This window comes from Schistocerca nitens, chromosome 3 (genome assembly GCF_023898315.1).
Source record: "Schistocerca nitens isolate TAMUIC-IGC-003100 chromosome 3, iqSchNite1.1, whole genome shotgun sequence".
Classification (NCBI taxonomy): Eukaryota; Metazoa; Arthropoda; class Insecta; order Orthoptera; family Acrididae; genus Schistocerca; species Schistocerca nitens.
This window is the reverse complement of record NC_064616.1, coordinates 799232461-799246335: the sequence shown is the minus strand read 5'-3', so window position 1 is coordinate 799246335 and position 13875 is coordinate 799232461. Positions and strand designations below refer to the sequence as shown.

General features: G+C 38.8%; 1 protein-coding gene across 1 annotated transcript in view; it reads right to left on the bottom strand.

The window, feature by feature from the left end:
• Positions 1–13875, bottom strand: part of LOC126248824 (ras-like protein 2) — a 91209-nt gene that overhangs the window by 56402 nt on the left and 20932 nt on the right. Inside the window, exon 2 of the mRNA XM_049950237.1 lies at positions 5183–5270. Coding sequence (XP_049806194.1) covers positions 5183–5270 — 88 coding nt within the window. The remainder of the gene's footprint in view (positions 1–5182; positions 5271–13875) is intronic.

Below are 13875 nucleotides of genomic sequence, written 5' to 3'. Positions count from 1 at the left end.
TCAATTCTAATATAACTGTGTTAAAATAGCTGTAAAATCATTTGTTTATAATAATACAAAACCAAGGTTACTTCTCTTTTATAGTATGCCAGTGTTCATAACGAAGTGTCATCATTTTGTCCTTTCTGCTGCAGTAAATAATGTTTAAGATGAAACAAGTATTAATACTGCCTACAGTAATGGTAATCAGAAAGAAATATTTGTCATGAAGAATCCTTTCGGACAGGATATTAACAAAACACGTATTTTTAAATTTGAGTAATATTCCCACATAGCAAACTAAACTGTAACAAAAGAACTACACTTGTTACATAATAAAACTGGAGTTTTGTTAAGTAATATTGGTTTGCTGTTGTGGAGTGTAATTTAGTAGAGTCTTTTTTGTAAAAAGAGGAAAAAGCAGGGATTTTTCATGGTTAATGATTATATATTAGTCGAAATAAGTCTGGTGATGCTGAGGGTATTAGGTTAGGAAATGAGACACTTAAAGTAGTAAAGGAGTTTTGCTATTTGGGGAGCAAAATAACTGATGATGGTCAAAGTAGAGAGGATATAAAATGTAGACTGGCAATGGGAAGGAAAGCGTTTCTGAAGAAGAGAAATTTGTTAACACCGATTATAGATTTAAGTGTCAGGAAGTCGTTTCTGAAAGTATTTGTATGGAGTGTAGCCATGTATGGAAGTGACACATGGACGATAAATAGTTTAGACAAGAAGAGAATAGAAGCTTTCGAAATGTGGTGCTACAGAAAAATGCTGAAGATTAGATGGGTCGATCACATAACTAATGAGGAAGTATTGAATAGGATTGGGGAGAAGAGGAGTTTGTGGCACAACTTGACTAGAAGAAGGGATCGTTTCGTCGGACATATTCTGAGGCATCAAGGGATCACCAATTTAGTATTGGAGGGCAGCGTAGAGGGTAAAAATCGTAGAGGGAGACCAAGAGATGAATACACTAAATAGATTCAGAAGGATGTAGGTTGCAGTAGGTACTGGGAGATGAAGAAGCTTGCACAGGATAGAGTAGCATGGAGAGCTGCATCATCAAAGTAGTCTTTAGAGTGAAAACCACAACAACATAAGAGTTATTGTGTGAAAGTGGCAAAGGGACCCTGTCTTTTTATTAGTCTGTTTTGTGAGTGCACTCCTTAAGTTAACACGATTTATAAAGAAAGCATTTAATGAAAACACAGGCATAAGCAAATAATAAAACCTGAAGGTAAACATTGTTTCATTGTGATAAAACATCTATGCAAGTTAAGGCAACATGCGAGTGGCACATGCAATTCATGGTACTTTCATCAATGAAATAATATTGTTCTGGCTGACTGTTAACCATACACTGCTGCAATTCTTTTATTTTCCATGATACTAAAATTTTGCTATTTATATTTTTGGTACTAATGGTTTTGAGTAATAATGCACTAAAAGAAATATGCTGTTAATTAACCAGTGTCAATAAATGAACTGAAAAGGTGGCATTCTGACAGGAAAAAACCCTAGTAAAATCGTAATTTCAGGGACTTTACTCAAAGTCTGGTAAACCCAGTAATTTTAATTTTATATCAAATAATGTCTATGTTTGAAGAACAGCTTCCACCCACTTTCAAATTCATTTATCCACAATTTTGAAAAAAACTTCTGAATATACACTCCTGGAAATTGAAATAAGAACACCGTGAATTCATTGTCCCAGGAAGGGGAAACTTTATTGACACATTCCTGGGGTCAGATACATCACATGATCACACTGACAGAACCACAGGCACATAGACACAGGCAACAGAGCATGCACAATGTCGGCACTAGTACAGTGTATATCCACCTTTCGCAGCAATGCAGGCTGCTATTCTCCCATGGAGACGATCGGAGAGATGATGGATGTAGTCCTGTGGAACGGCTTGCCATGCCATTTCCACCTGGCGCCTCAGTTGGACCAGCGTTCGTGCTGGACGTGCAGACCGCGTGAGACGACGCTTCATCCAGTCCCAAACATGCTCAATGGGGAACAGATCCGGAGATCTTGCTGGCCAGGGTAGTTGACTTACACCTTCCAGAGCACGTTGGGTGGCACGGGATACATGCGGACGTGCATTGTCCTGTTGGAACAGCAAGTTCCCTTGCCGGTCTAGGAATGGTAGAACGATGGGTTCGATGACGGTTTGGATGTACCGTGCACTATTCAGTGTCCCCTCGACGATCACCAGTGGTGTACAGCCAGTGTAGGAGATCGCTCCCCACACCATGATGCCGGGTGTTGGCCCTGTGTGCCTCGGTCGTATGCAGTCCTGATTGTGGCGCTCACCTGCACGGCGCCAAACACGCATACGACCATCATTGGCACCAAGGCAGAAGCGACTCTCATCGCTGAAGACGACACGTCTCCATTCGTCCCTCCATTCACGCCTGTCGCGACACCACTGGAGGCGGGCTGCACGATGTTGGGGCGTGAGCGGAAGACGGCCTAACTGTGTGCGGGACCGTAGCCCAGCTTCATGGAGACGGTTGCGAATGGTCCTCGCCGATACCCCAGGAGCAACAGTGTCCCTAATGTGCTGGGAAGTGGCGGTGCGGTCCCCTACGGCACTGCGTAGGATCCTACGGTCTTGGCGTGCATCCGTGCGTCGCTGCGGTCCGGTCCCAGGTCGACGGGCACGTGCACCTTCCGCCGACCACTGGCGACAACATCGATGTACTGTGGAGACCTCACGCCCCACGTGTTGAGCAATTCGGCGGTACGTCCACCCGGCCTCCCGCATGCCCACTATACGCCCTCGCTCAAAGTCCGTCAACTGCACATACGGTTCACGTCCACGCTGTCGCGGCATGCTACCAGTGTTGAAGACTGCAATGGAGCTCCGTATGCCACGGCAAACTGGCTGACACTGACGGCGGCGGTGCACAAATGCTGCGCAGCTAGCGCCATTCGACGGCCAACACCGCGGTTCCTGGTGTGTCCGCTGTGCCGTGCGTGTGATCATTGCTTGTACAGCCCTCTCGCAGTGTCCGGAGCAAGTATGGTGGGTCTGACACACCGGTGTCAATGTGTTCTTTTTTCCATTTCCAGGAGTGTATTTGGGATCTGCATTTCATACATTAAAAAATTTGAACGATTTTGTTCCAGGATAATAAAAGAGTGACATTTCTTTGCTAATATAGGGTATTTTATACATTTTTCACATATCTGAGGGTTGAAACTGAGGACACTGATAGAGATGCCTGGGATATGGATCGACAACAAAGTGTGTGTAAAATATTTTCAGGAAACTGTAAGTTATATAAAAATGTTCAGCAAGGATGTAAGATGAAGGAAACTATTACAAAATCAATCATTTTGTTTAAAAAATTGTAATATGTGAATCTGCCTATCAAATTGTACAGTATTTCTATAGTTTTTATATGATAATGGTGATCAGAGGAGGTTATTATAGTATATGTGTTTGTTAAGGGGGGGGGGGGGGGATGGGGGTGATTAAAGAGAGCAAGCTGCAACCTTCTATCTGCTCTTATCATACCTCTGCTAATAATCAACTTTTTGTTCTTTTCCCATTTTTCAATTTTTGTACATTTTCTAAGTAACACACATTTGGTATGTGCTCAAATATTTCAAAACCTAACCTTTTTTCTCTCATTAATATTGATTCTTCAGGACATTCTTTTCACTATACTGATTCCAATTATGCAATTAATTTTCTTGGAAAATCTGTTAATTAAAAGATATGAACAGCTGAATTTTTTACTACAGTTTGACTTCACAATTTTTGTGAGAGATAGTGGCATAATTCATTGTAAATACTGGCATGCCAACACTCTGACTACTTATCTCAATTTCTGTGAAACTAATTAACTTCCTAAAAAATTAACATTGAAGTTCAAGAGTAACTACAGTTTCCATTGCAGATTTTGCCTCTGTGCTTGTTAGATTTCAACATTTTCAATTATGCTATTGTTGGGCTAATTTTTAAGCACAAATGACATACTTCACCGATCGATTAAGCCATTAATTACGATTTTTGCATAATTTACTGTAATTTTTAATATGGCACTTGTACTCATAATGATTTCATAAGGTTTTCCAACTTCCTAGACCATTACACATTTCATAAATAAAATTGTTAATATTTATAGTCCAACCTAGGCAGCAAAATCTAATGTAGCCAGTATTCAAATGGTTGTTTAGTTTCTAAAACCAAAATATGTTTAGACACCAATCTTTATAAGGTCAAACACCATCCTAAAACAGTCAGTCCTGGTCAAGCAAGTACACGAGCAACACCTATATCGAATGAGTCTGAAACCTGCTACCACTGGCACAACACCTATGCCAGATTTCGAGAAACCACAACTAGTCTGAGTAGTGTTTAAAGTTGATTCCTCTACAATGTTGATAATTTATTGTATTGATTCATGTAACTATTCCGTATTTGCAAAGTTCATGTTTAACATTTCTATGAAAACTAGCAAGCAGTGTATATATGAATAGCATGTGGGTGAATTACGTGATTGTGCCGAGTTTTTTGAACTGACGATTGTCAGTTATATACTTGATGTTCAATCATCTTGGTGACTGTCTCAAAACTTCAGTGTGTGCACTGTTTATACAATTTACAAGCACTGTAACTTTAGACAGTGATTGTATCTGCCACTGTGGTACTGTGTAATAGGAGAGAACCGGTGTCTACCAGCACAGAAATATCACATGTGCAACCAGATCTAATCATTACAGTGTTCTTTGGTTGTAGCAAATGTGGGAAAAAGCTATGCTACTTGGAAATCTGTATAGTGTATATCATTTGCTCAATTCCTAGATATTAGTTTACAGCTATTCTACAAGACTTTGATCATCAAGACTCCAAGGGCTCAATGGGCAATACAGGCAGACCCCATTGCATGCTCCTGGTAAAGAACATTGGGCACCAAGCAGTCTTTAGTAATAGAGAAATGACTACACCCATACAAAACTTTGAGGAGCTACATTAACTTAAAAAACACTTTATGATGCATGTCATCAAATACCACATCTACATACAATAGTTAAATTTGCATCTAATACTACGATTAATGTGCTAGCTCAGTGAAAGGTAAACATTACGTTTGAAACAGTGTTTTCTTACCTGATCTACACCCATATCTTGTCACGAAAGAAAGAAAATGAAAACACATAAACAAATATACTTACTGTCGAGTTTCGCTGGTTGGTCATCAATAACACACTGTTTTGTGTACGAGTCTTCAATTGTTGGGTCATAATCTGTGACAAAGTAACTCTGTAAAAAAGTGAAAATGTGTGTCAATAATGCAGAGCCTCTAAAGTGCCAATTCATCCTGTCAGAGAAACATACAATAATGATACAAATTAATTTTATACTTTCTGTTTCTTTAACTAATACCTTATGGCACAAATATTATCATTAACAATATTCTGATTTAGTGCTAGAAGGTTTAATTGGTTTTTCTAAAATGGGCAGCCAAGAATTTGGCTCACGAGCTGTGTCCTGGCACAAGTGTCATAGTGCTTAGTCCTGCTGCACATTTCCCCCACTGCCACGGCACATTGTCTGAGTGTGAGGAAGGGAAAACTGCGAACATGCTGCATTTAAATGCCATTGCAGATGAATGGGTTTTATATGTCATATTTACGAACAACATAGATCACAAAAAATTAAATAATAATGAGAACATGTTTTAATCTTGGCGCACAGAAGACAATTTTTTTATCTGGTAGAAACTGTCAGCACACAGACACAAACAATTTCATTTTTGCACTCAGGTTGCCATGTAATCATGACTGACCTAGTTTCATAAAGGAAAAAAAAAAATCTTTCACACACATACATGTTGATCAAATATTCTAGATCTTTTGTGCCCTCGTTATGGAGAATTGGAAACTCTACCTGAGAAAAACAATGTAGGCATCCTGGACAGTTTTAATGTAAACGGATTTGTCTTTAAAATGGAAATTACACTGTAGATCAATCAGTCACATCTGCCCATAGGGGCACTTTCAAATGAACCGCCAAACGAACTCTAAAACAGATGTAAGACTGGCAGTGTCTTGAAAATGTTTAGAAATCTATCCTCGTAATTCTTTCAACGTCACAACGAATTCTTCAAAACTCGCATTTTCTATAACACTAGTGAGCTTAGCAAACTGGACTGTGTGTCAGAATTTGTCCCTTCTACACTGTGATTTTCTTTTTGAATGTATCCCCATCAAACCAGAAATAAGTTGTTTCTCACATTCCAATGTCCTACTGTGGCCAGAGAACAGTCAAGTCCACTTAAAATGCGAAGCCTGCAGCCCATTCCGGACGCTCGCAGCCCATTCCGGACACTCTAAGTTTCATTTCGCAGTCCTTTTTCCTTAATAAAGTCAACAGCAGCTTGTCAGTTAAATAAACAAATAAATAAATAAATATGTTCTAGGCATGCCCATTGACTTAACATATGTACTTTGACATAATATATAATCTCCATACTCTACGTTCAATTCCATCAAAAACTTTGCAACTGACTGTGGACTAATGTATGCAACTTCAGAAATTTTACTATTTGTACTACCAATTTCTTTACTGGCTTCATGCCTGCAAATTCAGCATGAAGTGCTTCATGATGTAAAGAACCATGAACCCTGTCTGTTGATTTTTGTAATTTCTTGCTCTTGCATAATCAACTATATCTTTAAATTCTTTCCGCATGGTATTGTAATGATGTTTCATGGCAAATTTGCAGTACCCACTGTTTACATGACTGCATAATAGACACTGAGAATTCTCGTCCCTCTCTTCTACCATTCTCATTTAGTTTTAAAGGCTGGTGGTGATATATCACAAGCCTGCATTTCTTTATGCTAACAGCCACTGGACCTGTGGACATCCTTCATATCACAAACAATGAATGAAGAGTAAACTGTGCTGACACCATGAGTCTGCTGAACTACAGATAATTGTGCCATCGCGCCATCCAAAAATATGCCACACCGCCATACTAAATCAAATGTCACACCATACCAGGTCCCTCAATGAAGCACCAAGCAAAGCCAAGGGAGGCAGAGTCAGGGCCTGCAAAACCAGCTCATATGTGGTTTGTCATAATGTAAAGGAGGTTATTTCTGGCCCTTTTTTAATTAGCTGTCTGCTAAGACTGAAATACACATAACAGAATCAATTTCAATGATGATCAGCAAGTTATCATCTCACATATTAGAAAAGCCAAAATGGGTGAGGAACCAGACAGGTTTTTAACAAATGTTGAGGCAATTAGAGATGGCAGGAACTATGTTGAATGAAAAGTTAATATTGTTACACCTCCTTACATTCTCCTCTCCGAATGACATATACTGACTGGAGAGAATTACTGACAGCTCATATCAAGTATGGGTACAAAGTAATGCATGTTAGGATGTTTATTTGCCAAATGAATGACAGCAAACAGCTAATGAAACGTGCAAGTCCTCGCTGATTCTTGCTGGGTGGAGAGCAGACTTTGCACGTTTGTTCTAACCATAGCAACATTGCCAACAAAAAATTGATCTCATGCATTATAATTCCTTCAGAATGCAGGAATATTGTTACACAGAGCATATTATAGGTTCCATTGATTTTTGGAGTAAGGATATGAGCTTGAAGGAAATGCATGCAGAAATTAAGAAATTAGGGGCACAAGACAGAATTTAAAAAAGTTGTTTAAACATTACTTAAAAACTTAGTCCAGCAAATTTTCTGCATTATCTTTGACCTTCTACTGTACAAATTAAACAGTTTCAATCACTGTTGTAAAATGACTGTCATTTTCATTATCTTTCACATACAGAGTACGTAGTTCTACCAACTGCTTACTATATTTACTACGTTTAATTGATCAGCTGTAGGTTCTTCGTGAGACACCGTATATTGTATTAACTAAACAAAACACTTTTGTAATTCTGTTTTGCAAACTTTACAATTAGATTTCGGGATGTAAGTGTGTTTCTTAGTATGTAATTGATCCCACAGATGAGAAACAAGCAAAAATAGCACGTCAATTTTTTATCGTGGCTTAAACTGCAAAAGTTAACTGTGTTGAAAATTTTGACAAAATTACATACTGATTTACAGAATTCATTAGGACAGCTTTTACAATGACTAAACACACACTGTCATTGATCTATGTAGAGGAATTGAATTTTCTGTTATGTGAATGAAGGCACCAACGTGGTGGTTCTATGTAGGGGTTACAGTATTTTCTAAAAGAGACGAATATGATATGGATCAGTAGGCATTGAATGTTTGATAGATGTCGTAGTTCGATCAGTTTTAGTATGAAATAACTTGTTTCTAACTATCAGTAAGTGTTATTGTGCATGCATTTGCATTATACATAAGTGGCAGTGTCGTTCTTATATATTGCACTGTGTAGAACTAAAGTATGGCATCAACTAAATGTAAACATGTGACGACGTCTAGTGGAAAAACAAAGTGCTTGAATATGTAGATAAAGGCAAGACCCTTTAAAACATTGCAAGTGAGGTAGGGGTTGACATAACAATTGTTAAAGACTGGAGAAAAAATAGAACAACTTGAGTCAAAAATGATGACGGATGATGTGAAAAGACTGAAAATGTGCAGGACTTCGAACAAGTCTAAAAGTGAAATTAGGCATTGATTTTATGTGAAAAATTAGATGGGGACAATAAAAACAGTTTACAGCGAGTGAAGGCTGATGACATTGGTAGAAAAAAAAAAAAAAAAACACAGCACTCAAAATGCAACTACTTTTGGCAAGAAGCCATCTGCTAATGAAATAGCTATAAATGAATTTGTTCAGGAATTTGAACACTTCGTTAAAGAACTTAAGCTGATCCATGATCAAGGGCATAACATTGGCAAGTGTGGTTTAAACTACAAAATGCTCCCTACAAGAAATCTTGCTGCACAAAATTAATCTGTAACAGGTACAAAACTTACAAAAGATAGATTGTGTTCGGAGAGGCAAAAGAACCAAGGGCATTCAAAACCTTAATATGACAACACTGCCTGTATATTATTGTAACAAAAAGTCAACATGGATTGAACTCAGCCGCTTTAAGGAACTGTTTTATGAAGAACATTTGTTACTATGTGGTTTCTCATGTTTTAAATAGTCAAGTGCAAATCAGTTGTGTGTCACTGCAATACTGTAATAAGATATGTACTGTTGGTAAACTTTCACTCACAGGAACAATATCTTACCGTATGATACACATATATTTTACAGTACAGGTACTACTTTACATTACACTTTTGTGTACGATTTTTTAGCATGTCAACATTTTCTTTTTGTTTTGTTAGTGTTTTAATGTGGAACATTATGTCAGACAGTATTCCCAGTTGAAAATTAAGGTTTTACTGTAATGCATTTGATCCCATGGGGGACAGATTAGCGAGGTTCTGCTGTACGTTTAAGTGTGGAAGGTACCAGAAAAGTACGACACAAGTTTCATGAGTATGGGTCATGGTTAGATACTCCATATGATAGAGTGATAAGTAGGCATTTCCTAATGTAGATTATGCAAGAAAAGTATTAAGGCTAAAAGGGTGAAGCATAGCCTTGGCAATAGGAGAGGAACTGAAAAGTAATGATTTAGAAGTGAATCAGGAGTCCGACAGGGAAATCGGACCAAGGGAGCAAAAATAATGTTAAGAGTAGTTGACAAAATAATGTAAGATTATGAATGGGAAATGCTTATCCTGAAACAGGAAATTGTACATGAGATGTACGTACCAAAATCTTTAGTAAGAGTTCGAAACAGCAAGTACATAACAAGTTCGATGAATACATCACAGGACAAAGTTCAGTTGAAGAACATTAGGTTACTAACAAAAGAATTGGAGTGACTAGTAATAGTACATGAAGGAAAGGCAGCAAGGAAGCCATGGCAAAGACAGACAGTCATGGTAGTGCTTTATGGAAGTAAGTGAGAGTTGACCACTTAAATCCAGAAGGAAAGAGTGCACTAGCGGAGATTTTCACTAAGTACGGAGATATATTCTATCTACTAGGTGACAAATCTGCATCAAACCAGTCTCAGGACTGAAGACCACAACAACAAGGTGACAAATTGTCATTTACATCTGCAGTATACCAGCAAATTCTGATTGCACTGGAAAATACAGTGAAGGTAGAGTGTGCCAGACCATGCTGAATTTCAGAGGTATAGGATGAAGATTTAGAAGATCAAATTGAGCAAATGCTGAAAGATGACATAATTGCTGAACGCCAGGGTGCCTGGAGTGCACCATTACTGTCACTTCTGAAGAAGATAGATGCCGGTGACAAACAGAAGTGGAGAGTTGTAGTGGACTACATGCAATTAAATGACATTACTGTAGTCAATGCATTTCTGCTACCAAATATCTCCAATATCTTTGACTACCTAGGGCAAGTAAAGTACTTCTCTATGCTTGACCTAGCCGGCAGACACCATCAAATATTGATGGATAGGAAGGATAGAGAAAAACTACATTCAGTTTGTATCATTAGCATTATAATAGAATGTCCATGGGACTGAAAGGAGCCCCAGGATGTTTTCAGTAACTGATGAACAAAGTTTTGGGATGCCTGCATGGAGTAAAATATTTTGTCTATCTAGATGATATAGTGTGCTATAGAAGAAACCTGCTGCAGCATAACAAGAAGCTCCATAAAATCTATGATTGGTTATGAGAGCATAATTTAAAGCTACAACTGGACAAATGTGAATTCCTAAGGAAAGAAGTGATGATATAAGGTCATTGTATTACAGACAATGGATTTCACCCCCCCCCCCAATCCTCCTCCTCCTCCTGCTCCTCCTCCCCCAATAGGATGACTACCATGCTGCATTTTGGGGTTTTTGGTGTACTGCCTTATTAAAGGCAGTGATGCAAAGATGAAAGGCATGAAGGTGGAGCATATACCACATTAGGTGACCTTCCCTGCACGATGCGGATTTCTGGAGAATTTTGAAAACTGGTGGCAGGCCAAACCCAATAATGGGGACCATGTACTTATTCAATGAAAAGTGGTAGAAAATGCCAGAAGTGGAAACTCAAGTCCCAACTCATAAACCAGGTCCAAGCAGGGTCTGCACCAAGGAAACCACCTAATGGAGAGGCAGAGGGGGAAAGGGTCAGTGGCAGTGTAAGCTTGCAGCACAGAAAGGAATTAATGCTGCAAAGGCTGGGGCCAAGTACGTACAGAAGAGTTGTGAGCCCTCTGGGAGGGGGGGGGGGGGGGGGGACAGGGCAAGATGACAGAGAAAAAGAGAAAATGAAAACCTTGTAAGTTGGATGCTGTACAGAGGTTAGCAGGCCAATAACAGATGGGTGCAAATGCACTGTAAATGATGAATTGTAGGGAGGGAGAACATAACTGCAGGAAAACAACCGAGAAGAAGATAAAGTACGAAATGAAAGGCAAAGAAAAGAAGTAACAAAAGGAGAGAGAACAACAACATCTGAACAAATATTAAACTGGGGCCAGGAAGGTGGCAAGAACCAAGCACATGTTCTAGAACAAATCCTCAGCTGTCAAGTTCTGGGGAACTGACACCAGGAGGGGAACTGTCACAGGCACTAGGGCCATAACTACTGTGTTGCAGAGTGTGACCTACAATGGAGCTGAGTGTGTTGCATGAAAGACACCTATCTTCACCTATTCATCCTTATTGACAATTTGGTGGTTGTCATGCCAATGCAAAACGATGTGGAAAAGGTCTATTCAGTAATGGGGCTGTTGCAGGCAGGGGTAAAATACTGCATATGATAGCTGTTATAATGGGGTAGTAACGGGGATAAGAACCACAATCTAGGATGTTTCAGACAGAGAGTGTGTGTGAGTGTGTGTGTGTGTGTGTGTGTGTGTGTGTGTGTGTGTGTGTGTGTTTTAGCAGGGGAATCATGGAGAACTTTTCTAAGTGGTGTGGGGAGAATATCTGGCAGGGTGCACATCAGTTCATTGTATGTTTTTAGAAAAATCACAGTCTTCTTGAAGAAGGTGATGAATACATTTATACCAGGATTACATATATGTAGGTGCACTCTTTATTTGTTTTAGAGAAGAATTAGAAGCACCCAAATTGTCTCAAGTTTTTATTTATTTGTTGATTAGGCAGTTGGGATAATTGCAGTCAGGCGAGGCGGTGCAACTGGCAGTGTATTCTCCAGGAAGCCCGCATCCCAGCAGACATATTTACCTTGTATGCTACAGCTGTATGGTGCAGAATATTTCACATAGAAAGAATTACAACTGTCATGATGGACACACTGTTATTTGTTAGTTGGTATGATGTGGAGATGGTCTTCAGCGAATCTGTGATCAACATGAAGGAAAGTGACATGAAATTTAGACAAGATCCTTGTGAAACATCATTGTGAAATGAGTCTACACTGCACTTGCATACATCTAGCTTTGTTACAATGAGTGATGGTATGTAACTAAGCTAGTAATATTTACAAATATCTGGTTATATAGTGCTGTAGATATGTATGTTTGTAAGCATACATGTATATACTGCCAGTATTTTTCTATTACTCTGCCATATGTTGAAACTTATTTAGAAAAAATATTAAAAATCTACCAACATTTTTCTTTCTTATCAATTATTTATTGCATGGACCAAGCTCAAGGCAGTTCTACAAATAACATTTTTGGTTATGCCTTCTTTTGTAAGTATGTAAAGATTTTTTTGGTTAAACCCACATCAGCATGTCACAGAGTTGCCCAAAGAAAAAAAATCTTCACTGAGGTAAAAAAAGATGTTCCATTGCCTATTTCACCCTCTTAGCTTGAACAAAAAAAACTGTCGCTATCTCCATACCAAATCTCATCAAGATCAGTTTAGTTTGTGTGTGTGTGTGTGTGTGTGTGTGTGTGTGTGTGTGTGTGTGTGAGAGAGAGAGAGAGAGAGAGAGAGAGAGAGAGAGAGAGAGAGAGAGAGTCCAGCAGTTCACCATTAACTGTAGAATAGTGCCTGAATGAGTCAGAAAAGGAAATGACACAATGGTATTAAGTTTTAAATGAATGGATGTAAACCACTCTCTCGAGAAAATGTAAAACCAGATTTTCTGCTTGGAAGTTGCTGCCCTAACTGTAGAGACAAGGAGTTGTCAAGCTTCTGTGTCCCCCGCAAAGCAGCAAAGTAGGGGCACCCAACTAATTACTGACCACCGACATAGGGGCATCATGACAACAATGGGGTGGGTAATTGTCAGTCACCTGGATAAGGTGCCTATGTAGCCACGAAAGAATAGTAGATTGCCTTTGAACAGGACAAAGGGAAGATCTTCAAGTAGTCATGGACTTTAGTGACCACAGTGAAACTCTCCTTTTTACAAACATTCAAAAGTTGAAGATGTAATGCTAATGCAAGTCAGACTCTGGCATCCTCACCAAGATTTCCATCTTTTCATTTGCTACCTTGCAAGGTTAATGTAATTTACAATCAGCACGAGAAACGTATAACGGTTAAAAAAAATTTAAACAATGCCAAAAACCCAACTATATTTACTTATAAAATTTTTATTAAAATACAAAATGTTACACAGTTACAGCCATAATATTTGTTGAATGCAACTATTTAGTAACAATAATTTATTTTACTGGTATTGTGTTTTAACTTTTCTGTAAAATGTAAACTTTCACGGCTGGAATTATCAGAATTAATAAAATACTTTGGGCTATTATGCCATGGTCAAAGGGATTTCACTTTAAAACCCAACTTTTTGTCCCCATCTGCAGAGAACACTTTGAAGGAGGATCATAGCTTTGTTGAACATCCAGTTCACACCCTCGCTCGCTACTGACAACAGCAAAATTCCCCTTCTGCACAGTGGTGTGACATCACATTTTGAATATGTGAGTGCAATTGGGCAT